Source organism: Candoia aspera, chromosome 2 (assembly GCF_035149785.1).
Source record: "Candoia aspera isolate rCanAsp1 chromosome 2, rCanAsp1.hap2, whole genome shotgun sequence".
NCBI lineage: Eukaryota > Metazoa > Chordata > Lepidosauria > Squamata > Boidae > Candoia > Candoia aspera.
Window position 1 is genome coordinate 104,947,690 of NC_086154.1, and position 27,834 is coordinate 104,975,523.

A 27,834-nucleotide genomic window follows, 5' to 3' on the forward strand; every position below is an offset into this window, starting at 1 on the left:
ACAGAAAGTTAAATATAAGGATTTCTATATTTTCATGAATTGATTTTTGTGTTTCTTTTCTTTAGTTTTCTTCCTTGTTGAACTGCACAATATAAACTGCAGCTATGTCTTCAGACGCTGAAATGTCAGTATTTGGGCCAGCTGCTTCCTATCTTCGAAAGTCAGAAAAGGAAAGAATTGAGGCCCAAAATAAGCCCTTTGATGCTAAGAATTCAGTTTTTGTTGTGGATCCTAAGATCTCTTATATCAAAGGCACTGTCCAGAGCAGGGAAGGAGGGAAAGTCACAGTCAAGACTGAAAATGGAGAAGTAAGTAAAATATCTACATCTATTTGATTGATTGATTTAGTTGCCTAACTCTCATAAGCCATTCTGAATGACTTACATTTGGATAAAAACATAAAGGCAAAATAATTGCAAAACAACAACACAACCCTCATCAACACAGAGAAAGGAAAATAACACCATATAGTGTTTAGTTCATTGAAAACACTTTCATTTTTGATAGGTTCATCTTGTGGTCTGGCCCACTGCCTGGGGAAAAAACCAGGTGCTCAAGGCCCTACAGCAAGGTCTGAACCACAGGGGGAATGAGGTTCCATAGGGCAGGCACTGTGATAAAGGTGACATTGTTTCATAGAAGGGACCCAAAGCATGTTCATTGTGCAGGATAAGCAGAGACAATAAAGTGCAATTGCTATAGTTTTCTTCTCTCCACTTTCTAAGATGATATATACATGTCTGTTCTTTCCTTCCTAGTCTGTGACTGTGAAAGAAGATCAAATCTTTTCCATGAATCCTCCCAAATATGACAAAATTGAGGACATGGCCATGATGACTCATCTCCATGAACCTGCTGTCCTGTATAATCTCAAAGAGCGTTATGCAGCCTGGATGATCTACGTAAGCATATTCTGTGGTGGTATTTTTCTATCCGTTTATGGCAGAACTAGGTTTTAAGAACTTCTAAGAATCCTTTACCTCCTCAGACCAAATAATTTCTTATGTTAAGTTTCTAATTCATTGCTAATTAATTCATTAGTAACCCTGCTCTTTAAATCCAAAGTAACCACCTGTTTCTAAATTCTGTCCTCCCCTCCTGATATTTCAAGAAAATACACTTTATTTATTTATTTATTTATTTATTTATTCACTTACTTATTTACTTATTTATTAGATTTATTTAATCAATATTCTATTGAAGATGCTTTTGGAGAAATTGTCAACAAAAGATAAAGTAGATTAAGCAAATTCTGTGTTACTTTTTGCAGACCTACTCAGGTCTCTTCTGCGTCACTGTCAACCCCTACAAGTGGCTTCCAGTATATAACCCAGAGGTGGTGGCTGCCTACAGAGGCAAAAAGCGTCAAGAGGCCCCTCCCCACATCTTCTCCATCTCTGACAATGCGTATCAGGCCATGTTAACTGGTGAGTGGATGGGTAGTTCTGAAAGGAGGAGGATATTTTTATGAGAAGCCTCAGTGTACTTCCTACACGATGTGTCCTTTAGGCCAGACACTTAATATGCTTAATCATTTGGAGTTACAAATTAATCGATTCCCTAATAGTAAAAATTTTCCTTCAGCTTAATTGCTCACTTTATTTTTTAATGGAAATAAATATGAAATACATCACAGAAACAAGGAAGAAAAGATAAACAATATTGAATGTGTGTGTCAATGAAAACAGTGTAGTTCAGATTTCTCCTCTGAGGCTAAGAAGAGAGGGAATTCTGGACTTGGATTCTTTCTCCTGCTTTACCATTAGCTTCTGCTACAGGTTTTTATCTTCTAAGATATGGAATCTCAATTTCTGAAAACTTCAAAGGTGCAGCTGAGCTTGATGCTTCTGCCATGCCCCCAGACATATGCAGCCTTTACACATTTAGCTCTGAAGCTAATCTAATAATTTTTTTCCCCATGAAGTCACCCAGCATGATTGACCAGGTCAGTTAAATACCCTTGTGTTACAGACATGCAAGATGCTAATGCTTGATCAGTTTTAACCAGCTTTGTTTCTTTTTTGTGTGTGTGGCTCTCTGTGTTATGAAATTACAGCCAATTTGATTAATTTGTGATTTAGTGTATTTTGTGGATCCAAAAAAATTGATTGATTCAACCATTTGCAAATAGGGATCGGTTTGGAATATAGTATCTGGTGCACCTGAAATGTAATATTCACACATGATATCCTTTGTACATGTAAGTAGAATAATGTACATCTCTGTATGAAGGAACATGTGGATTGATAATTTATAGATAATGTTCAGCAAAGCCCATGGTCTATAGCTTTACATTCTATTTGTCTATAACTGCAGAGAAATGCTCTTGTAGAGAAAAGGAATGCTATATAAAAATTCCTCAACTTGGTTGGTTAGGGATTATTTCATCTGTACAGTTAACTTTCATTCATGACATTTTCCATTGCATAATATTCACATATTTTGTCATGACCGTAGTCATTGCACATTTATTTATTTATTATTCAAATTTTGCTACCACCCATCTCCCCCAAAAGAGGGACTCTGGGTGGTTTACAATAAAATTAAAACTATAACAATAAATAATTAAAATCCTATAAAAATAAAACAATTTACAAATATAAAATACAATATAAATGAGTGTAAAATCCAAGAAGCTAGAAAATCCTAATCCGGTGGGAGGGGCTCTAAGGCGTGAGCCAACCCCATGAATGGCTGCCCACCTTCCCACCCAATGCAAGACGGCAAAACCATTTACAATGTTGAACAAATGCATTTTTGATTTTTTCAAGGCTATTCGTTCTTTAACAGGCACAGTGCTTAAGTGGACAGCTTTAATTCAGAATGAGGTCCCACTCAGTTCATGGAAGTTCACGAAGAACTATTTTGTTGGTGTTTATTTGTTTAGTCACTTCCGACTCTTCGCGACTTCATGGGCCAGCCCACGCCAGAGCTTCCTGTCGGTTGTCAACACCCCCAGCTCCCCCAGGGACGAGTCTGTCACCTCTAGAATATCATCCATCCACCTTGTCCTTGGTCGGCCCCTCTTCCTTTTGCCCTCCACTCTCCCTAGCATCAGCATCTTCTCCAGGGTGTCCTGTCTTCTCATTATGTGGCCAAACTATTTCAGTTTTGCCTTTAATATCATTCCCTCAAGTGAGCAGTCTGGCTTAATTTCCTGGAGGATGGACTGGTTTGATTTTCTTGCAGTCCAAGGCACTCTCAGAATTTTCCTCCAACACCACAGTTCAAAAGCATCGATCTTCCTTCTCTCAGCCTTCCTTATGGTCCAGCTCTCACAGCCATATGTTACTACGGGGAACACCATTGCTTTAACTATGCGGGCCTTTGTTGTCAGTGTGATGTCTCTGCTCTTAACTATTTTATTGAGATTTGTCATTGCTCTTCTCCCAAGGATTAAGCGTCTTCTGATTTCCTGACTGCAGTCAGCATTTGCAGTAATCTTCGCACCTAGAAATACAAAGTCTTTCACTGCTTCTACATTTTCTCCCTCTATTTGCCAGTTATCAATCAAGCTGGTTGCCATAATCTTGGTTTTTTTTAGGTTTAGCTGCAAGCCAGCTTTTGCACTTTCTTCTTTCACCTTCATCATAAGGCTCCTCAGTTCCTCTTTGCTTTCAGCCATCAAAGTGGTATCATCTGCATATCTGAGATTGTTAATGTTTCTTCCAGCGATTTTAACTCCAGCCTTGGATTCCTCAAGCCCAGCATGTCTCATGATGTGTTCTGCGTACAAGTTGAATAGGTAGGGTGAGAGTATACAGCCCTGCTGTACTCCTTTTCCAATCTTAAACCAGTCCGTTGTTCCGTGGTCTGTTCTTACTGTTGCTACTTGGTTGTTATACAGATTCCTCAGGAGGCAGACAAGATGACTTGGTATCCCCATACCGCTAAGAACTTGCCACAATTTGTTATGGTCCACACAGTCAAAGGCTTTAGAATAGTCAATAAAACAGAAATAGATGTTTTTCTGAAACTCCCTGGCTTTTTCATTATCCATTGGATATTGGCAATTTGGTCCCTAGTTCCTCTGCCTTTTCTAAACCCAGCTTGTACATCTGGCAATTCTCGCTCCATAAATTGCTGAAGTCTACCTTGCAGGATCTTGATCTACCTTACTGCATGTGAAATGAGTGCCACTGTTCGATAGTTTGAACAATCTTTCGTGTTTCCCTTTTTTGGTATGGGGATATAAGTTGATTTTTTCCAGTCTGATGGCCATTCTTGTGTTTTCCAAATTTGCTGGTATATAGCATGCATTACCTTGACAGCATCATCTCACAAGATTTTGAACAGTTCAGCTGGGATGCCATCGTCTCCTGCTGCCTTGTTATTAGCAATGCTTCTTGAGGCCCATTCAACCTCACTCTTCAGGATGTCTGGCTCTAGCTCACTGACCACACCATCAAAGCTATCCCCGATATTGTTATCTTTCCTATACAAGTCTTCTGTATATTCTTGCCATCTTTTCTTGATCTCTTCTTCTTCTGTTAGGTTCTTGCCATCTTTGTTTTTGATCATACCCATTTTGGCCTGGAATTTACCTCCAATGTTTCTAATTTTCTGGAAGAGGTCTCTTGTCCTTCCTATTCTATTGTCTTTTTCCACTTCCGTGCATTGCTTGTTTAAAAATAATTCCTTATCTCTTCTGGCTAACCTCTGGAATTTTGCATTTAATTGGGCATATCTCCCCCTATCACTGTTGCCTTTTGCTTTCCTTCTTTCTTGGGCTACTTCTAGTGTCTCAGCAGACAGCCATTTTGCCTTCTTGGTTTTCTCTTTCTTTGGGATGTATTTTGTTGCTGCCTCCTGAACAATGTTGCGGACTTCTGTCCAGAGTTCTTCTGGGACCCTATCTACTAAGTCCAGTCCCTTAAATCTATTCTTCACCTCCACTGCATATTCCTTAGGAATATTAGTGAGCTCATATCTAGCTGATCTGTGGGTCTTCCCTAATCTCTTTAGTCTGATCCTAAATTGTGCAATAAGAAGTTCGTGATCTGAACTACAGTCAGCTCCAGGTCTTGTTTTTACCGACTGTATAGATGTCCACCACCTTTGGCTGCAAAGGATGTAGTCAATCTGATTTCGGTGTTGTCCATCGGGGGAAGTCCATGTATAAAGCCGTCTCTTAGGTTGCTGGAAGAGAGTGTTTGTTATGCAGAGTGAGTTGTCTTGGCAAAATTCTATCAGTCTGTGTCCTGCTTCGTTTACGAAGAACTATAATTTTAACAAATCTGTGGGGGAAAAAAAAGTATTTTTTTTGTTCCTTTCCAGATCGTGAGAATCAGTCGGTCCTGATCACGTAAGTTCGTTTCCTTTCTGTGCTCTGTATTTGCTTTATGGTAGAGTGCCCCAAACTATAAAGCAATTTACTATGGGTCCCATCAGCTAAGGAATGTCAGCTGGCAGGGACTAGGAGGCTGTGCCTTCTCTGCTGTAGCCCCTGACCTCTGGAACATTCTCTCTCCAGAGATTAGGACAGCTCCAAACCTGCTGGCTTTTCGTAAGGCTTTGAAGACCTGCTTATGTGCCGAGGCGTGGAGCCCCGAGTGTGTTAAGGGCCCTGTTTCCTGGTTAAATTGATTTATCGTTATAATTTTTCTCAGCTGAGGTGTGTGTGTGTGTATTATGCTTGTATTTGGTTTTAACTGATTTCTGATTGTTCACCACCCATTTTATGATTGTTCAGAGTCACTTCTCTGAGATAGGCAGCTATAGAAAATGAATTAAATAAATTAAATAAATAAATTCTTAGGATACTTGTAGACTTCCAGAGTGTAGAACCTGCTCCTGCCAATGCCTTGTTTTATGCTCTTACTGTTAGACCAGTAATTATGTAAAATATTTCTATAGATAAACTTTGTTTCAAAGTGGTTAGCCATGTTATATGGGTTATATATCCCTTTGATCTCCTAATTTGCTTACTCTTCAGTTATGGGAGCTCATGTTTTGGTTATGGAGGGGATGAGCTGCACCTTAACTGTCCTAGCAACCAGGAAACACACTGAGACAATGACTTGGTCTCTAATATTTATTACTAGTACGTAACAGGAATCCTAACAAACTGAGGAAGCGTGGGAAAAACCCAGCCATATAAACCCCAAAAGTTAAGGCGGTCCCGATCTGTGTCTCTTTGAATGGCTGAACAGTTCATCAGTGTTACGCATGCGCTTAACAGTCTGGATGGGAGCCCCCTGCTCGCCATCCTTACTCATGACATTAACACTTTGTTACTGCTTTGGTCTGCAGTGGAGAATCTGGTGCTGGAAAGACCGTGAACACAAAACGTGTCATCCAGTACTTTGCGACAGTTGCAGCTGCTTCTGACAAGAAAAAGGAAGAACCAGCCCAACAAGGCAAAATGCAGGTAGCTTGTCTGCCAAAAAAACATGACCTGTGATTGTGTAACCTTGTTAAAGGACTGATGAAATATAATCTAACAGTAATACTATTTTTCAGGGCACCCTTGAAGATCAAATCATTAGTGCCAACCCCTTACTGGAGGCTTTTGGAAATGCTAAAACTGTCAGGAATGACAATTCCTCACGTTTTGTAAGTCTTGTGTTGATTTCTACTTGGCATCCCATAGACATTTATTTATTTATTTATTTATCATATTTTTATCACCGCCCATCTCCCCCACACGGGGGACCCTGGGCAGTTCACAAGAGAATAGAAATACATAGAAGAGGCAGCCTTGGATTTGTGATGCTACCCCTTCTCTTCTTTAAAGGGCAAATTCATCAGGATCCATTTTGGTGCCACAGGCAAGCTGGCTTCTGCTGACATTGAGACATGTAAGGGATTGTCCTCCACCCCATTCTTTTTCCCTCTCTCCCTCCCCGCCCTTTTCCTTCTCTTCTTCTTTATTTGCTTTCTTGTTTCTCCTTTCTTGCCAGATCTCCTGGAGAAGTCCAGAGTTACTTTCCAGCTAAAAGCTGAAAGGAGCTACCACATCTTTTACCAGATCATGTCCAACAAGAGGCCAGAGCTGATTGGTAAAAGGCATCTTTTACTCTTCCGATGGCAACTGCTGAATATGCTAACTTTGACTCCCTGTTTTTGCTGTAAATGATGTCTATGCTGAATAAAGCAAGTTAACCCCCTTTTATTTTTCATTCAGAGATGCTCCTGATCACCACAAACCCCTATGACTTTACATTTGTAAGCCAAGGAGAAATCACTGTTGCCAGCATAAATGATCAAGAAGAGCTGATGGCTACGGATGTAAATAATACAAATACTTATAAATATTTAAAAATCTATTAGTGTACTCTAGTCTGAAATAATGTAAAGAATAGTTACTTATCTTGATTCAATTGCCAGAGCGCCATTGACATCCTGGGCTTCAACGCTGAGGAAAAGACGGCCATTTACAAACTGACGGGAGCCGTCATGCACTACGGGAACATGAAGTTCAAGCAGAAGCAGCGAGAGGAACAGGCTGAGCCAGATGGCACTGAAGGTATTTTTGCAGTTGGAGATAGAATTGCCTGCCAAAACCAAATCAAACCAAAATCCCTCTTCAACTTCAGCTGCTTTCACTCGAACAGCTGAAGTTTAATGCACAAGAATGAGTTCCTAAGGCTGTGGAGGAGCTAACTTCTGAGCAGCACGGGTAGCCCTCATTTAGCAATCACAATTGGGACTGGCAACTTGGTCATTAAGTGAAGCAGTCACTAAATGAAACCAGGAGTGCTTATGATCTTACTTCAGCTTCCCTTTGCTTTACAGACCTGCGAAGGTCATAAATGCGAGGATTGGTCATAAAGTTACTTTTTCATCACTGTCATAACTGTGAACAGTCACTAAAGGAGACAGTCCCTAAATGAGGACTACCTGTACATATTTATGCTGTTAGTCATACAGGTTTAACCTCCTTTCACATCTGTAATAATTTAATAGGAGATGATCTGGAAACTTGAATGAAGGTAAATAGAGTTCATAGTTGCCCTAGAGCCAGCTTATTACTTCTCCCCACCCCCACCCCCTACCCTTCTCATATTGAGATGACAGATGCATAGTCAATAAAGAATTTTTACTGACAGTTCCCAGCTCCTTAATTATGAAGAAAAGATTGAATATGTTAATTGCTATTTAATGCAGTTTTTGATATGTAATAGTTATGTTAAGAAATAAGCATTGCAAATAGATCTTGATAAATCTTGCAGGAAAATAATTTGGTTTGACTTCAGAACTACAGAGATAATAAGAAATTAATGTTCTTTTTTCCAGTGTCCTACATATATAAAGTAAATATTATTTATTTTTATAACGCTAATATATAGAGGTAGTTTAAGAGTAGAGAGCCAGTTTGGTCTAGCGGTTAAGGCAACAGGCTAGAAACCAGGAGACTGTGAGTTCTAGTCCTGCCTCAGATATGAAAACCAGCTGGGTGACCTTGGGCCAGTCACTCTCTCTCAGCCCAACTCACCTCACAGGGTTGTTGTTGGGGGGAAAATAGGAGGAGGAAGGAGTACTAGATATGTTCTCTGCCTTGAGTTATTTATAAAAATAATAAAGGCGGGATAGAAAATAAATAAATAAAGGTAATTCTCACTTACTAGCTGGAATTGGGACTGACAACTCTGTCGCTAAGTGACGCAGTCATAAAGTGAAAAAATCATGTGACCACACCTGACTTACAATGGCAGTTGGTCAGTTCCGGCTGTGGTCATTAAGCAAATCACTGTCATAACTTCAAACGGTTGCTGAACAAATGGTTGGTAAGCGAGGACTACTTGTACTGTAATAGCTACTTTGAAATGAAATAAGCAATAATGGATGACAAAATGTTGTCACTTAACAATCATTTTCATTTAACCTCATGAAGTTAATTTATGTTAAGACAGGCATAATTATTTCTTCCCTCCTGCCCCCAGAAAAATTCAGCAACATTCTACAAAAAGATTGTCTACTTTTTCTTGTATTTATTTCTTGTACAGTGTGTCCTTTTTTATTATGAATTTTATTAAGTTTAAAGAGAAAGATAAAAGCTACGAAAAAACAAAAAACTACAAAAAAGAGAAGAAAAACTAAAAAGGTGTGAAAACCCAACAGAAAAAAATTGTAAAAATTACAGAAAGATGTGACTTCTGACTTTTAACAGCAAGGATATACAAAAATTTTCCATAATCAATCTCTTACTCTATATTAAACCAAAATCACATTATTTCTATAAAACATTCCCCTTTAGCACATTATAAAAATCACTAAGTACAGTTACTTTCTCCCCTTATATTAAAGGGAAAAAAAATCATATGAACCTCCTAAACAACTCCCCCCCAAAAAACTTACTTCATTATTCTCTTCCTACTATTCTATACATTTCTGTCTACTATAATAAAATTCAAACTGAAAAGCACATACATTGTCTGCCATTATAGTAAATAATACAACAGTTTTAATCATCTTAATCTTAATAAACCCCAAAAAGAAAAGCAGTTTGAAACAATGACCTTAAATCAAATTCTTGAAACCATTTAAATATTCTTTTATACCCTAATAATCTTAATCCATATCCTTAAAAACAAATAACATCAGTCAAACCCTAAAAGCAATCCAGATGAACATTCTTCAACCCTCCCACTTCAAAATAAACCAAAGCATTATGTCCACAATGTGCACAGAGCTTTTCTCTTGAAAAAATCAAACAGCCCAACTGCCCCCCTCAAAAATTCCAACTTCTCTTCAGAAAACCTCCCATACATAACGACACCTTCTTTTTCATAACATTTCATCAAAAAGTCAGTTTTACTTATTGCTTGCAGATCCCTCTCTCTGTTGAATTTCTCCAACTCCACTATTCAATCTTCATCCAGCATCTCAACAGAAATCCCAATCTAATTCTTAGAAGAAACATTTCTATCACTGTTGAATTCCTCAGTTTCATCCACTACATCCCCAACCAGATGACACATTTTAAAACTCATATTTTCCACAATGTCCTGAATATCTTATATAAAACCTTGATAGCAGTCAGAAAAGATCTGCTTAAAATCTTGATGGAAGTCAGAAAAAATCTGTTTAAAATCCTCCATGTCTCACGTAGTAGATTATGGCACCCCTTAGGAACTTAACCAGCAGAAGTCGAAGATATGAAAAAGTTCCAAAGTATATTTACACAAAGTGAAAGTGAGATAAACAGACAAGGGAAAGTAGAAACAGAACGCTGAAGGTTTAAATCAGCTGATTCAACATGTAGGAAAATGCTAATATCTTCAAATTTAATACCAAAATAACAGGAAGACAATTATTTACTCTCTCAATCCTCCTTTATATTTGGAAGGGAAACGAATTCCAAATTTTTTTTAGAAAGTAATCCCAAAAATAATGATAAACACCAAGACAGCCTGCTTCTCCTTACTGTAGAAAGCCTCTCTTAGGGTACGCATACTTAAATATATATGATGATTTAGAAATGGGGTGGCCGGCCTTAGTGTCCTTTTAAGGCTACAGTGCAGCTTGGAAAATGGTGACGTCCCTGCCTCCCAGCTAGCTCTTTCCAGTCGAACACAAAACTCTGGTTGCGATCTTCTGGCTGCAAGCAGCCATCCAGAGGACAGATGGGGTGATTCCTGGTGTTTTCCTTCATCTGGAGAACACTCCTGGCCTTCAGGAAAACCTGCCTGAGCCCCCCCAAAATTGCTGCATTGTCAGTTCTGCCCAAGGAGCCTGCGGGCACAACTGTTCAGTCCGCCATGTCTTCACCAGAAGTCATCGTAAAGTGTGCCCTAATTGAACAACGTTAGTCTGCACATACCTTTTCCAATATAGAAAGCATACATTTTGCTCATAAAACTTTCCTCTTATTTTTGTGCTCAGTTGCGGACAAGGCTGCCTATCTCATGAACCTCAACTCAGCAGATTTGCTGAAAGCTTTGTGCTACCCCCGAGTCAAAGTTGGCAATGAATTTGTCACCAAAGGTCAAACTGTCCAGCAGGTAAGGACCTGCAAGAGAAGGTTTCATAGGCAATGGATCATTGGCCCAATTATATGCTGATATAGTCCCTTTCATTCTGTTTATATAGGTGTACAATAATGTTGGTGCTTTGGCTAAGGCTGTTTTTGAGAAGATGTTTCTGTGGATGGTTATTCGTATCAACCAGCAGTTGGACACCAAACAACCTAGACAGCATTTCATAGGAGTGTTGGACATTGCTGGCTTTGAGATCTTTGATGTAAGGAAACTGGGCCTTGGTGGCATAGTGTTGGAAAGTAGAGATGCAATGTTTATAAAATGTTTAAGCACTTAATGAGTGAAGTACAGTTCAACAATGTTCTGAATGCAAAGGCACTAAAGTAGTCAAATCATTTCTGAGCTGTTGACTGGAAGGATGATTTAGATAGAAATATCTGGCATAGAGAAGAGAATGTAGAATTTTTTGGCATGAAGGGCGTGGGTCATAAATTCAAGTCAGCTGTGGCAAAGATATAGTCTTTGAAAACACTGGAGGCCATGAGTATAAAGTATATTGGAAAAAAATGGATATAACAGTGAAGAATACTATGAGCAGACTTGTCAGCACTGATTCAAGAAGGAGGTTAAATATCTGTACATTCACACAAACCTTAAATATTTAAGAAAGCCTAGAGAAAGGAAGCTAGAATTAGGAACACTGGTAAAGGTGATGGTTATTTTCAAAATATTTTGCATTGTCAAGTTCAACAGCTTGGAGCAGCTGTGCATCAACTTCACCAATGAGAAACTGCAACAGTTTTTCAACCATCACATGTTCGTACTGGAGCAAGAAGAGTACAAGAAAGAAGGAATTGAATGGGAGTTCATTGACTTTGGAATGGACCTAGCTGCCTGCATTGAACTCATTGAGAAGGTCTTAAAAATAAAGCTTTTAACCTCCAAGATTGTATATGTTTTCTATAGAATGCATGTCTATAAAATTAATGAATTTTTAATTCCACCCTGCTACAGTAACAATTGCTTAATACTGACTATGTGTCACAGGTTCTTTTTAAAACTGTACCCAATTTGATTGAACCAGACTCAAAAGAGCCACAAAAGGACTGGATCCTGGGTTTTTTTTTTTTTTAAATCTCCCTAGAAGGGTTGGGGAGATGTTTTATGTTGAAAAAAAACCAAGATATAAAAGTGAAATATACAAATCTATGTGATTTCTATTGCCTCTATACTATATGCTGTTCTATGGCTCTATTTCCTATATCACTATGCTACTATACTCTTACTATGACTATTACAATTTTCTGAATACGATATTCTATTACTACTATACTCTTACTATTTTTCCTCTATATTACACTCCCTTACTATTCAATTACTATTATTACAACAATTCCTCTTTACCATTGCTATATTACACTCTCTAGTATTAATATTATATAACAATGCTTTCCTCTTACAAACACTGTCCTGCCTTAATTCCTCTCTCTGGGATTTCTTCTGCTGTTGTTTTTTTCCCTTCTCTGTTAATGGCCAGCATATAAAGCACCTGCACCTTCCCACGTTGTGCTTTGCTATGCTTCTTCTTTTTCCTCTGGACCATCCACTCCTTTTGAAGGAAAGCACCTTATTTTATTCGGCTGCTTTACTGTTTGTTGGCGGCCACAGAGCTTCCAAACCACACAGTCTCCTCCTATCACTTGTGTCAAAATTGCTGCTTTATTGGCAACTCTACCATGCTGACACTGGGAAGAAGGCTCAGACAGGAGGGGAAGAAGGCAGCACAGGTGCCTGCAATGTTTCTAAGCAGCCTGCTCTTCCACTCTATGAAAAGTTTAATTTCTGTCACAATGAGGGGAATTTCTTGTAGCAATTTATCTGTCTTGCTCTGTCCAGCCCATGGGCATTTTCTCCATCCTGGAAGAAGAGTGCATGTTCCCCAAGGCAACAGACACATCTTTCAAGAACAAGCTCTATGACCAGCACCTTGGCAAATGCAAGAACTTTGAAAAGCCCAAGCCGGGGAAAGGCAAAGCTGAAGCCCACTTTGCACTGGTGCACTATGCCGGCACTGTTGATTACAACATCTCTGGCTGGCTGGAAAAAAACAAGGACCCATTGAATGAAAGTGTCATTCAGCTGTACCAAAAATCATCCATGAAGACCTTGGCATTACTCTTTGTGGATCGCCCTGCAGATGTTGGTAACTACATATCCAAAGAACATTCCTTTCAAGTCTAAAGAAATAATGTTATGTATTTTGTCAACCATGTTTTAATTCCATTATATATATTTATATTTTCCCCCCTAGAGGGTGGTGGCAAGAAAGGTGGCAAGAAGAAGGGTTCTTCTTTCCAGACTGTATCTGCTCTTTTTAGGGTAAGCACAATTTCATTATTTGTACAGTCTAAGGTAAACGTATTTTAAATAAATGGTCAAAAATCTATTCCTGAGTTATAGCAGAAAACGATGAAACAAATTCAGAGGATGCTTTCCCTGGAAAGGGTGATTCAGAGATCCAAAAGTACACTGTCAGTGTAAAAGCATGCTAAAGGATAGTCAGGGTAGCCTGATTTTGTTTCAAATATTCTTTTCAGTTGTTCTCTCAATCAGCGAGCTCAGTATAATGGTTAAGATGTTGGGCTACAAACAGAGAGAACCAGCTTCCCAATTACTGGTGCTTTGGAACCAGTCCCTAGTTTCTCAGCCCAATCTACCCCATAGGGATTATGTGATGGTAATCAAACTAGAGGCAAAATTGCTATGAATACCACCTTGAGCTGTTGGGGAAAGGTGGGATAGAAATCTAATAAACAATTTGAAGTTGGCTTTTTTTAAAAAAAAAGTATTGGGAGTCATGAAGTCTACTTTAGGGTTGTCACAAATATTTCTGGTCTACAGGAGAACTTAAACAAGCTGATGAGCAATCTGAGGAGCACTCACCCTCATTTTGTGCGGTGCCTCATCCCCAATGAAACTAAAACTCCTGGTAAGATGATATATTTTAATTATGTTTGAAGCAGCCTTGCTTTCTGAGTTCTATTCTCTACTGCCAATATATTCCAACATCATTTAAGGTGCCATGGAACATGAGCTTGTCTTGCACCAACTGAGGTGTAATGGTGTGCTGGAAGGCATCAGAATTTGCAGAAAGGGATTCCCTAGCAGGATCATTTATGGTGACTTCAAACAGAGGTCAGTGTGCTACATATTAGCCTTCTTCAACTTTGTGCCTCCCATATTTGTAACTCTAACTCCCATTTTCCTTGAAGATAGTGCTTTTTAATATTTTTTAGTTATATAAAACTAAGCTTCTTCCAACAGATACAGGATATTAAATGCAAGTGCTATCCCAGAGGGACAGTTCATTGACAGCAAGAAGGCTTCTGAGAAACTTCTTGGATCCATTGATGTGGACCATACTCAATATAAGTTTGGCCATACCAAGGTAAAATTGCTGCCAATCACAAAAAGTTTAAAAACTGGGTCTGTTTGAAGAGACTGCAACTTTGCATTTTTCCCCCCTCAAGGTGTTCTTCAAAGCTGGCCTTCTGGGTCTCCTAGAAGAAATGAGAGATGATAAGTTGGCTCAGCTTATTACACGTACCCAAGCTGTGTGCCGTGGCTATCTGATGAGAGTAGAGTTCAAGAAAATGATGGAAAGGAGGTAGAGTTTTACCATCTATAATAAGGCTCATAATCATATTAATTTAATGAGCCTGTGTGCACAATATGACAATATATCACAAATACATTAGAAGTAACTCAAGCATGGCAACCACTTTTAGACTATTTGCTTGTGTCAGAAAAAAAAACGAAGTTCTGATTTTGGGTTTTGATGATTAAATGATTTGATAGAAATAAGGTTACTAAGGTTTAACTAATGGTAAGAGATTATATTTGTAAATGCATTTATTTCTGTATTGGAGAAGGTCGGAAGTCACTTTCTTTTTGTTTTCTCTCTAATTCTGCACTTTTATAGTTTTTCTTTTTTCTTTAGTTCTGTATTCTGCCTCATCTATATTCTATATTTTGTATTTTAACTATGAAAATTAACTTTGAAAATTAATAAAGTTTCTTTTTTAAAAAATGAAGTAACTCAAGCTGATTAATAGAATCACACTTAAAATTTTGTTTGCCTTCCTTCCAGAGAATCCATCTTCACTCTTCAGTACAATATTCGTTCATTCATGAACGTCAAACATTGGCCATGGATGAAACTGTATTTCAAGATCAAACCTTTACTAAAGAGTGCTGAGTCAGAGAAGGAAATGGCCAACATGAAGGAAGAGTTTGAGAAAACAAAGGAAGAGCTTGCAAAATCAGAAGCCAAACGGAAGGAACTGGAAGAAAAAATGGTGACCCTGATGCAGGAAAAAAATGACTTGGAGCTCCAAGTCCAATCTGTAAGAATTTTGATGACATTAGAACTTATTGTACTAATAACCTAATTCTAATGTCTGACCTGTATAGATTACATATGAGACAAAATGGCAGAAAATCTTGCACTGAAATTATTTCTTGTTTATTCAATTTTTATACAGTATTTAGCTTATACCGTAGATATTAAGTACAAATGGGAAAGTGGAAAGAGGAAAATGCTATTTAAAAAAGAGTTTTAAAAATCTTTGTCTCACCCTTCTTTTTGATTTCACTGTTCTATCCGTTGCCTCACAATAATGTCTCCTGCTCCCTTCCCCTCCTATCCAGCCATATTTCAAGCCTTTTCCCTCCATCTTCATGTTCCACCTCAGTGATGTGCTGTACTTTTGCTCATCCCCATCTTTCTATTTTGTGGACTATTAGTAAGGATCAAAGCAATCATAATCAGGACATATACACAACCTGTACAAATATGCAGGTTTTATTTCTTCCTATTTCCTAGCATCCATTCAGTTAAACAGAAAAGGCTAAATGAGGTACTTCTGGGAAAACTGAATCTACCATCTATTTGCAGTGTCCTAAATATGTCTAAGTTTACAGCCTTTTTATTTTGTCTGTGCAGGAGATGAAAAACTGAACTTTCATCCTACAATGAATAAGCCAGGAGAGTTGGGCTCAGAAAGAAAACAGGAATTATGGAGATAGTTTTTTTCCATAAGGGATTCTAGACCTATTAGTCTTAATCCTATCTTCGTTGATAAAAGATGGTCTGAAGGGCCTGTAAGCAATATAAAGCATTTAACCCGAAAAGAGCTAAAAGTAATTCAAGAGTGTACATTGGGGTTATTCATTTGAAATACTCATAAAAGCACAATCTTTTGATAAAAAGGAAATGTGTAGTCACTTTTATAACAACATGCTAGTATTAGCTACAGGAGATATTCCTTGTCAGTATGAATATATATGTCATTATCTAGAACTGTTTCTTCAACCCATCAAGAAATGAGAAGATAAAATATTTTTTACAACCCCTTTTTCTTTTGGTGCTTACAGGAAGCTGACGGCTTGCCCAATATACAGGAACTACTTACAGTACCTTTGATTATTGTTCCATTAATATAAATGCTGAGGGTTGATCCCTGTGCGTATTTCTTTGTGAAGTGTTATTTCTCCACTAGAGTAAGGAATTGTGTGTGTGTGTGTACATATTTTAATTAGGAAACTTATTTTAACAAAATTGCCTGTACTGTATTTTCCCTTTATAGGAAGCTGATGGCTTGGCAGATGCTGAGGAGAGATGTGACCAGCTAATCAAAACCAAAATCCAACTGGAAGCTAAAATTAAGGAGCTGACTGAGCGGGCTGAAGACGAAGAAGAAATGAATGCTGAGCTGACAGCCAAGAAGAGGAAACTGGAGGACGAATGCTCAGAACTGAAGAAAGACATTGATGATCTCGAGCTGACCCTGGCCAAGGTTGAAAAGGAGAAGCATGCTACAGAAAACAAGGTACTGGACAAAAAGATACTGAAGTCAAATTACTCTCTACTCTTGACATTCCAGAGCCCAGGAGAACGTTATAACCCTGTCTGTTCCACTTTTAAAGGTGAAAAACCTTACTGAAGAGATGGCGGTCTTGGACGAGACCATTGCCAAACTGACCAAGGAGAAGAAAGCCCTGCAAGAGGCCCATCAGCAGACCTTGGATGACCTGCAGGCAGAGGAGGACAAAGTGAACACTCTGACCAAAGCAAAGACCAAGCTGGAACAGCAAGTGGACGATGTAAGCACACAATCATCTCCAGAGAAGAATCGCTCTGAGGTGGAGGTACTGCTGTGATGGCACAATCATTGTGATCTCTCTGTCTTCAGCTTGAAGGGTCTCTGGAGCAAGAAAAGAAACTTCGCATGGACCTTGAAAGAGCTAAGAGGAAGCTAGAAGGGGATCTGAAGCTAGCTCAGGAATCTACAATGGATTTGGAAAATGACAAGCAGCAGCTGGATGAAAAGCTGAAGAAGTAAGTAATAATGTCTATTGTGATGGACCTTTGTGCTAAGGGGAGTTTTCTTAACAACTGATTTGGAGATTAATCCATTACGTTTTGTTATGAAAAGGAAAGACTTTGAACTCAGTCAACTCCAGAGCAGGATTGAAGACGAGCAGGCCCTGGGCTCCCAGCTTCAGAAGAAGATCAAGGAGTTGCAGGTCTGTCATATGGTGGCTCCTTTGCGCTTGGAAGAGTTAAGCCCCCCGGGAGACAGTTTCAGGGTTCACGGTTGCTTCTTCTTCTCTAGGCCCGTATTGAGGAGTTGGAAGAGGAGATTGAGGCAGAACGGGCATCTCGCGCCAAAGCAGAGAAACAGCGGGCCGATCTCTCCAGGGAACTTGAAGAGATCAGCGAGCGTCTGGAGGAAGCTGGTGGGGCAACGGTAGCTCAGATTGAGATGAATAAGAAACGTGAGGCGGAATTTCAGAAAATGCGCCGGGACCTTGAAGAGGCCACACTGCAGCATGAAGCCACCGCAGCCGCCCTCCGGAAGAAGCACGCAGATAGCGCCGCTGAACTTGGGGAACAAATTGATAACCTGCAGCGCGTGAAGCAGAAGCTGGAGAAGGAGAAGAGTGAACTGAAGATGGAGATTGATGATCTTGCAAGCAATATGGAATCGGTCTCTAAAGCTAAGGTATAGGCATTTTCATACTTTAGAGAAAAATTCTAAGAATTATTGCCTCTCAGAAGTGTGGCATGATTTACTAACTACTGGATTTGTAGGACATCCATTATGTGGTAAATATGCAATATTAATTGCTGTATGAACTAAGAAGTTGAGTACGTTTTTTCTTAGGAATACATTTATGCATCCACTGCTACTTGTGACTGTGTATTAAAGACAGTTGTTCAAAACTCATTTTCATCAGGTCAGATGTTTTTCTTGGATTTCACCTAGGAATAGATGGATCAATCTACTTTGATTATAATCATCATTTATGAGTCTGTTCTAACTTATTATTAACATTGTTATTACACTTTCTATACTGTCAATTTCCAGAGATTCCTGGTGGTTTTCAGAGTTACATAAAGCCATAAAAACATAACATAAAACATCTCTGACACTACTAAAATCCAGGGTCCTATAACAATTCCTCCTCAACTGTACAAGAGAGTACTGTCCTCAGAGCCCTCTGGAAAATTTTAGGGAAGGGCTCCATTCAAACCTCTGGCTGTAGCGTATTCCATAACACAGGGGCATACACAAAGAAGCAGCAAGCTCATGGTCCTCCATACTTGACCTCATTTGAGGGTGTCACTCTTAAAATCCTCATTCTGGCTGAACACATTGGGGACTTTTCTATGGGGAATAGGCATTCCTTCAGAAACTTAGGTGCCAAGTCATGAAGAGCTTTATAGCCACACTACATACTATGCCACCTGCAATTTCTAGAATCTTCAAAGGCAACCAGACAGAGTACACTGCAGTAGTTGACATGAGAGATGGTGAAGAAGTAAGAAAGCATCACCAGGACCTGAGGCTCAAGGAAGGGCTGCAACTTGTGCAGCAGATAGAACCGGGCAAAGCCCCCACCCTAGCTATGTGCCAATCTAGCAGAAGCAATGAGTCTAGGAGGACTCCTAAATCACTGGCCTATTTCTTCAGGAGTCAGTAATGCCTATTACAGGTATGATTTTGATGCAGCACTTTGTTTGGGCTGCAATGAATCATACATGGCAGAAATCCAAATGGATGAATAATTATATCTGATCTTGACAGCAGTTCCGTTTTAGCTTCCTGGTTTTCAAATAAAGTTCTCATTTATTAGTTTGCAGAATATTTCAATACATTTCCATTTGCTGATTTCAGTCAACCCTTGAGAAATTATCCCGGTCCTTGGAAGATCAGCTGAGTGAGATTAAAGCAAAGGAGGAAGAGCAGCAGCGTACAATTAATGACCTTACTGCTCAGAAAGCTCGCTTGCAGACAGAAGTAGGTAAGAATAAATGGTAAAGTATTTTAGGAATAATTTATTCTGCATACCACTAATAGTATTTGAGCTTGCCTGTAAGTGCTCAGAAGAGCCATATCTTGCAACCAAAGCTAACATCCAAGGAATACAACATTGGCTAGTAAAACCAGAAGTGTTTTTCACCTGTGATTTGGGTAAGAAATATATTTAGGTTGCTGCTGAAGAAAGAGTGGCTTTACTAAATTAAGTAGCCCAACACAGTTACTTCTACCTGCAAATGATCCCACTTTTCTTTCTTGATGAAAATTATGTTTCACAATGCCATCTCTGATGAGACATGCAAATTATACTAGTATCAGAGGTATCCAGGGCCGCAACTAGAGTCTGTGTCACCCGGGCAAATATGGATTCCGCGCCCATTTTGGCACACACACCCCCCGCACTCATTTTGGCGCCCCACCAGCGTGGTGCCTGGGGCACATGCCCTGGTTGCCCCCCCTAGTTGCGGCCCTGGAGGTATCACAGAATTTATGTGGGAAATATGAGAGACCCCCCTCCCCCAATTTGTGTTTCAGGTGATTATAAATAACCTAAAACATAAATAATATCAAATAACATGTATTTGATTTTGTTAAAAATTTCCAATTTCTCCCATTTTTCACCAGTACTTTCTTCAACAATTCGTTCAGTCATGTCAACCCCCTCTCTTCTGTTTTCTGCTTCTCAGGCGAATTTGCCCGCCAAGTGGAAGAAAAAGACTCTCTGATTTCCCAACTCTCAAGAGGCAAACAAGGCTTTACCCAGCAGATTGAAGAATTGAAGAGGCAACTTGAAGAGGAAATAAAGGTATGCATGAGGTCAAGATCTACAGGTGAAAAACCTGCTCTACTCACAGCCTTCGGCAACTTCTTTTTTTCCTTCTCCATTACTAGAATTGCTAGTAAGACATATGTGCACATTTTAAAAAGTGAACAACTGAAAGGTTTAAATTCCAAAGGCTGCAGAACAAACCAGAAGAGGAAAGTGGCACAGTGGGAGGTGTTAATAATGCCACCAGTAGATTTGGGTAGAGCATTTAAGACAACTGTTTTCATTTCTCTAGGCTAAAAATGCACTGGCTCATGGCTTGCAATCTGCTCGCCACGATTGTGATTTGCTCCGAGAACAATTTGAGGAAGAGCAAGAAGCCAAGGGTGAACTACAGCGTGCCCTGTCCAAAGCCAACAGTGAGGTTGCCCAGTGGAGAACCAAATATGAGACTGATGCAATTCAACGCACTGAGGAGTTAGAGGAGGCCAAGTATGTGGAGCTGGGAGTAGTTCTGTAGCGTAAATAAATTACAAGGACAAATGGAGTATAACCACCACAGGATAAAGTAATTCTAGCCATAACTGAGAGTGGACTTGGTTGCAGAGCCACCATAAGCTATTCTCTCTCTACACAGGTGCCTCAGCTTGCTGCAAAAAGGATACTGTATAACCAGAAGTGACATTCCAGTATTTTTGCAGCTATTCCCTTAGCTTAAATCGCAACAATGCAAGAAAAATAATGGTTAAGATTGCAGGATTGTTGTAAACCACTCAAAACCTTGCAAAATAACTAATCCAGAACAACCTTTCTTATGGAAAGAAATTATTTGTAGTTTATCTCTTATTTTCCATTTTTTCAAGCATTGCATTTGAAAGAGAAAAAGTAGATCTGTATAGAGTGGACACATCTCTACAAAACATTTTATGTAATAATTTCATGACCTTTTGTAAATTGAAATAGTAATTCATTGCAAAAACCAGTAGAAATATAATTTGCTTTTTGAAAATTTAATAAGAAATCCAAATGCAAGTTTTATGCTGATTATCCATGGAGCTTTAGAGTGAAATGTCTTTAGTTTTAATTTATTCCTATAATTAATGTTTAAACAAAATACAGTCTGGTACTTGAAACCGATGAGGGATTCATGTGAGGGTTCATGAAACATCAAATGAGAACATGGAAGTATAAATGACAATCACAGTTATTACCCACAGTAAAACAATACATTTCATGGAAATAGCTCAAATATTTCATAATTTGCCATCAATCATTGGGAATTCAATTGTTGCATATCTGCATAAGATACTTAAGTGTGAAATAATGTTAGCAATAATGCAATATCAAAAATAAAGGTAATCCTAATTATCTGAAGTTTTAAAGTTCTTATCATTTGTTGATAAGTATTCTCATTCTCAAAGGTTTGCAATCTGTCCTGCATGACAAGTTAGTGCTTCATGAGATCATTTGCATTTTGCAGAACCACTTTGCATAAGCTTTAAGAAGCTAGAAAATGAAAGATTTCCATGCCCATAATAAATAAAAAATTTGTAATCCTTATGCTTATGATTGTGAACTTTTCTTCCTTTTGTATTTTCTAAGCAGATTCATGTGTGAATTATTGCTAATATTTAGGCTTTCATTCCTCCAGGAAGAAGCTTGCTCAGCGTCTGCAGGAAGCTGAAGAACATGTAGAAGCTGTGAATTCCAAATGTGCTTCCCTGGAGAAGACAAAGCAGAGGTTGCAGAATGAAGTGGAGGACCTCATGATCGATGTGGAAAGGTCCAACGCAGCTTGTGCAGCTCTAGATAAGAAGCAGAAGAACTTTGACAAGGTAATTTGAGCTGCTATTATCATTATTATTGTTTTAAAAGTGGAATGAACTGCACAAAAGCCCTGAGTTTATTTAACTTATTTCTTGCTTTTTTTAGATTCTGGCAGACTGGAAACAAAAGTTTGAGGAAACACAGTCTGAACTGGAAGCTTCCCAGAAGGAGTCTCGGTCTCTCAGCACAGAGCTCTTCAAGATGAAGAATGCGTACGAAGAATCCTTGGATCACCTGGAAACTCTGAAGCGTGAGAACAAGAATCTTCAACGTAAGTCTATAAGCTGCTTACTATGTGTTAATGACACTGAAAATACAAAACTGAGAAACTATTGATTATGTAATGGTTCTACTCCCTCCTATGGAGCAACAAGTGACAAGCACAATACGATAAACTCATATGGGCATTCTCTTCATTATTAGGATATGCATATGTAGAAGTGTTGTCTGCACATGCAGTACTAACTGATCAGTTCCAAATGGATGAGTTTGGAAGAGCCAAGGAAATATTCTTTTCCCAAACATCCAGGCTAAAACTGTTAATTTTTATCATATAAATACTACCCACCTGTCCCTCTTTATTTTGTGTGAAATTAACAGAGGAGATATCTGACCTGACGGAACAGATTGCTGAGGGAGGAAAGGCCATCCATGAACTGGAAAAAGTGAAGAAGCAGATTGAGCAAGAGAAAGGTGAACTCCAGGCCTCCCTAGAGGAGGCTGAGGTAATTGTGTTATTATGCTTACAGAAAACAAAAGCTTCAATTCTTTAATGCATTTTAAAGCACTCTAAAATATGTTTTAGAAAGCATGTTACCCAAGTATGAACAATGCTGTTATTTAGATGACTCCTTAATAACAGTTGATATACTTGATTTTCTTAAGGCCTCACTGGAACATGAAGAGGGCAAACTCCTCCGCATCCAACTTGAGCTCAACCAGGTGAAATCTGATATTGACAGAAGAATTGCAGAGAAGGATGAAGAAATTGATCAGCTGAAGAGGAATCACCAGAGAGTGGTAGAGTCCATGCAGAGCACCCTGGATGCTGAGATTAGGAGCAGGAACGATGCCCTGCGGCTGAAGAAGAAGATGGAGGGAGATCTGAATGAGATGGAGATCCAGCTGAGCCATGCCAACCGTCAAGCTGCTGATGCACTAAAGCACCTCAGGAACACACAAGGACTGCTCAAGGTATGTACAAAGCAGTTAAAAAGTACATCGTGAAAATTCAAGGTCATATAATAACACAAGTAGAGAATTTTAGTTATTTGGGCATTTTGTTTAATCATGCTCTAACCTGGTAACATCATTGCAAGGCAATACTTCTGAAAGCAATATCTACTATGATGGCCTTGCTTCAATATTTCACTCAGAAGGAGGAAGATTTGTTCTTGCAGCAATACAACTTTTAATGCCAAAATTGCATCACAAATTTTATATGGAGCTCCAATTTGGATCACATTTGCTAACAATAACATAGCACAACTGCAGGTGATATTTTTAAAATCTCTTTTAAGTGTCTGAAGCTGTTTCCAAATTCTGTTATTCTCTTGGAAGCTGGGCAATGCCCTTTGAAAACAAAGGCTTGGTTAAGCACTATTAAGTTTTGGTTGCAAATATATGTTTTTAAAAACAAGGAAGGATTGCTTCAGGAAATCTTAAATGAATCCTTTGTAGATATGTGGTTTAAACAGGTGACTCAAAAGATTAGTCAGACTGGCAATGATCCTGATTATTTATTTTCCAGGGGTACATCATCAGCATTCCACTGCATCAAACAAAAACTGTGTGACTATTGGAATTAATGACTAAAGCCAAAGTTTTGTGTTCGCCTATAACTTTTGGAATTAACTGCAAATACATTTTTCAACTCATTAAATATCTGAATAGCTTATATTTAGCCACCCAGAGTCGTTGCATGAAAGATGGGCAGTAGAGAAATTTGACAAATAAATAAATAAATTTAAGTAAATACAGAATAACCTTTTCAAAAGCCAGATTAAATGTGTTGCCATCAAATATGCTATATGGTAGATTCAAAAAATTATCATCTCCCAAAGATTTTGTCCCTGTAATGGTACTGATCTTGAAACGGTGGATTATATTTTATTGTATTGTGAATTTTATAGGAATCTTTGGCAGGAAGTTATCTCGTCTATTTTAAAATCCAAACCAGGAAGAGATACTTCTGAGTACATAAAAATTCTACTTGCAGATGAAAATCCTAAAATTACAGTGGCAACAGCCAGATTTTTAACTATGGCTGTTAAAACAAGGTTTTTAGTAACAAATCAATGAATTGGGGTTTTAAGTGTATTACATAATATCTTACTTGTTAAACTGTTTAATGTCAAGTTTAGATTATATTTGTAACTTGCTTTGGGGCCTTTTGCCCATAAAATTTTAAAGAATTATAAAGCAGTTTCAGGAAACCATCAGAAGATCCCAACAACCGTAATGATTTCAAGGGCTATGTCTTACCATAATTTATTTCCTAGGACACACAACTGCATTTGGATGATGCTTTGAGAAGCCAGGAAGATTTGAAGGAGCAAGTGGCCATGATTGAGCGCAGAGCAAACCTGATGCAGGCTGAGATTGAGGAGCTCCGGGCAGCTCTGGAACAGACAGAGAGGGCCAGAAAAGTGGCTGAACAGGAGCTTCTGGATGCCAGTGAACGTGTGCAGCTCCTCCACACACAGGTAAGAATCTAATTATTTGTGTCCTCCTATAACCATTAGTTGGGAATGACAGAGCCACATACAGTATGCACTATTTAAGAGAGAAAAACTGCAGCATTTTGAATATTCTTCTGTTCTTTTGATGTTGGTTGAAAACAATAAAGCTATGCTTAAACAATATTTGCAGTTCTTTACCTATAACATCTGTAAAAATTATTATTAATCTTCCTCTTTTCTATGGAATTAGATGAGGTGCTATGAAACTTCTGTCTTTTTTTGAAACTCTGAGGGAAACTTGAGAACAAGACTAGATGAAGGGATACAAAATAATGTTTCAGGCATTATTTTTCAATATACAGGTTCATTTTTTTAAGAAGAGAGCATTATTTTCTGTTGCTGTTTTTTAAAATATATCTATTGGTTATTTAAATTAATCATTTCATGTTTATTAGAAACTAACAGTATATTTTTCCTAAACAGAACACCAGCCTGATTAACACCAAGAAGAAGCTGGAAACAGATATTGCCCAGATCCAGGGTGAAATGGAGGAGACTATTCAGGAGGCACGCAATGCTGAAGAGAAAGCCAAAAAATCCATCACTGATGTGAGTTGATGGAAGCCTTCTTTTGAAATCTGACCCTCTATACACTTAGAGCAGGGCTGGTTTCTTGAACTGGATTAGCATCTTTATTAACAGGCAGCCATGATGGCAGAAGAACTTAAGAAGGAGCAAGACACCAGTGCCCATCTAGAGAGGATGAAGAAGAACCTAGAACAGACTGTAAAGGACCTGCAGCACCGTCTTGATGAGGCAGAACAACTGGCTATGAAGGGAGGCAAGAAGCAGCTTCAGAAATTAGAGCAGAGAGTGCGTATCCATCCCTCTATATATTTATCGATTTTATAAAGGTTGAATGTAGTAGGACATAGCTGATGTCTAATTTTCAGTCTTTTCTCCCTTAGGTACGTGAACTCGAAGCTGAAGTTGAGAATGAGCAGAAGCGCAGTGCTGATGCTATCAAGGGTGTACGGAAATATGAGAGACGAGTGAAGGAACTAACTTACCAGGTAAGGGTGATAAGCATGGAGTGGATCAACCAAATTGGGAACAAAGAATACTGGGAAAATAGAACTGGCTTTTTTCATGAGTTATATTTGCATATGCTTATTTATAATCTATCTTTCCCAGACCTATCATAATTGTATACAGCTGAAAATTTTGAAATCCCTGAATATTTTGAAATCATTATATAGGACTTAATTAACACCTTTACCTCCCTCTTTCACCATTTACAATATAATAAAGACACTAAATAGTAACTGTATGCAAAGTGACCTAAAACAAGTCATCATCATTCTAATTAACCAACATTATCACCAATATAAAATATCTCCCTTAAACTTTATGGGTATTCATTTCCTGTAAGGAAGCTCCAGACCTCTCTTGTACATGGTATTGTCCCCTCCCACCTGGTTGATAACACCTCAGAAATAAATAAGTAAGTAAGTGTGTGTGTGTCTGTCTTCAGGTCATTGTTGATTCCTGGCGACTGCCTGGACTAGTCCCTGCAGTTTTCTTGGCAAGATTCTGGAAGTGGTTTGCCCTGGCCTCCTTCCCAGGGCTGAGAGAGAGGGACTGGCCCAAGGTCCCCCAGCTGGCTTCATGCCTTAGGTGGGACTAGAACTCACAGTCTCCCAGTTTCTAGCACAGTGCCTTAACCACTACACCAAAGTGGCTGTCTAGGAAAAAAATTATGTACTTGGAAAGTTATTTAAAGGGATTTAAATGATAGAAACTCATTTTTTTCCCGTGTTGTCAACTTTGTTTAGTCTGAGGAAGACCGGAAGAATGTTCTGAGGCTCCAGGATTTGGTGGACAAGCTGCAAATGAAAGTGAAAGCATACAAGAGGCAATTTGAAGAAGCTGTACGTAATGCATTAAAAAAAGAGCAATAATTGTATTTCAAATGAATTTGAGTGGCTCTGGATGTTTGGGCCTTCTGGATCTGGGACTTTACCATCTGGGGTACTGGATGGGGTTGTACTACCCCAGACAGACCTGGTGCACAATCTGGGGGTCCTTCTAGATTCACGACTCCTGCTCAAGGAGCAGGTGGCAGTCATGGCCAGGAGGGCCTTTGCACAGCTTCGTGTTGTGTGCCAGTTGTGCCCCTTCCTGGACTGTGAAGCTCTACTCATAGTGACTCATGCCCTAGTCACCTCCAGAATGGATTACTGTAATGTTCAGTGAGCTGTATTGGCTATCGGTCTGCTTCCGGGTGCTGGTTTTGACCTTTAAAGCCCTAAATGTCATGGGACCAGGTTATTTGAGGGACCGCCTCTTCCCAATTACATCTCCCCATCCCATCAGGTTGAGCAGGAGGGGTATGCTGCAGGTCCCATCTACTGAGGAGTTCTATCTGGCAGGACCCAGATGGCATGCCTTTTCTGCTATGGCCCCCACCCTCTGGAACATTGTTCCCCCTGAGGTGAGGTTGGCCCCATCCTGACTTGCCTTCCAGAAAGCCCATAAAACATGGTTTTTCCATCGACTTTGGGGATCCCATGGTGAGCCTGCAAGGTGGCTGTATGACATCAAGTGACTGTTGTTCTCCTGCAATCTTGGGGTTTTTTGTTTTCTTTTTTACTTATGTTTGAGTGTTTTATGGTTTTTTAATTGTCATTATGTTTGCATGCTGCCCAAAGTTACATTTTGTGAGATGGGCAGCTCTCTATATATTTGCTAAATAAATGCTAATCAAAATTAACTTCCTACAAGATAAGGTACGGCATTTATAAAATCAGCTGACCTTTCATATGTATAGATTATACTTTAAAAGCCTTATACAGTAAACTAATTTTTTATAGAATTAAACAGAGATTAGATTCAGTTGACTCACCAAAAATTGTTATAGTGAATATTCTCAGTTTGTGAAAGGCAAGTTGAACTTTCCATTTGCCTGTAATTGCATAATGGAGACCCAAGTCTCTCATCTTCATCACAGAAGCCATTACCTTTTTGCATTCCGTATAAAACACAAATAGACTTTTTTTCCACCATTCTCTTTTTATTCTCAGGAGGAACAATCCAATCTCAATCTCAGCAAATTCCGCAAAATTCAACATGAGCTGGAAGAAGCTGAAGAACGGGCTGATATTGCAGAATCACAAGTCAACAAATTGAGAGTGAAGTCTCGAGATGTTGGAAAACAGACAGCAAGTGAAGAATAAGCTTGTCTAACTGTG

At 38.9% G+C, this 27,834-nt stretch overlaps 1 protein-coding gene across 1 annotated transcript; it reads left to right on the forward strand.

The window, feature by feature from the left end:
* Window positions 1-89: 89 nt before the first annotated feature.
* Window positions 90-27,834, forward strand: LOC134489862 (myosin-1B). Its single transcript, XM_063292735.1, has 38 exons — window positions 90-308; window positions 759-902; window positions 1,271-1,427; window positions 5,278-5,305; window positions 6,253-6,370; window positions 6,463-6,555; window positions 6,737-6,800; window positions 6,903-7,001; window positions 7,127-7,230; window positions 7,330-7,468; window positions 10,828-10,946; window positions 11,035-11,184; window positions 11,668-11,838; window positions 12,819-13,125; window positions 13,234-13,301; window positions 13,824-13,911; window positions 14,000-14,117; window positions 14,247-14,370; window positions 14,453-14,589; window positions 15,073-15,328; window positions 16,571-16,813; window positions 16,911-17,087; window positions 17,177-17,322; window positions 17,420-17,510; window positions 17,600-17,989; window positions 19,166-19,292; window positions 19,996-20,114; window positions 20,371-20,567; window positions 21,727-21,910; window positions 22,008-22,173; window positions 22,503-22,627; window positions 22,788-23,096; window positions 24,404-24,607; window positions 25,067-25,192; window positions 25,286-25,456; window positions 25,552-25,656; window positions 26,419-26,514; window positions 27,667-27,834. Exons 1-38 carry the CDS (start codon window positions 105-107, stop codon window positions 27,817-27,819), a joined length of 5,817 nt encoding a protein of 1,938 aa, XP_063148805.1. The 5' UTR covers window positions 90-104; the 3' UTR covers window positions 27,820-27,834.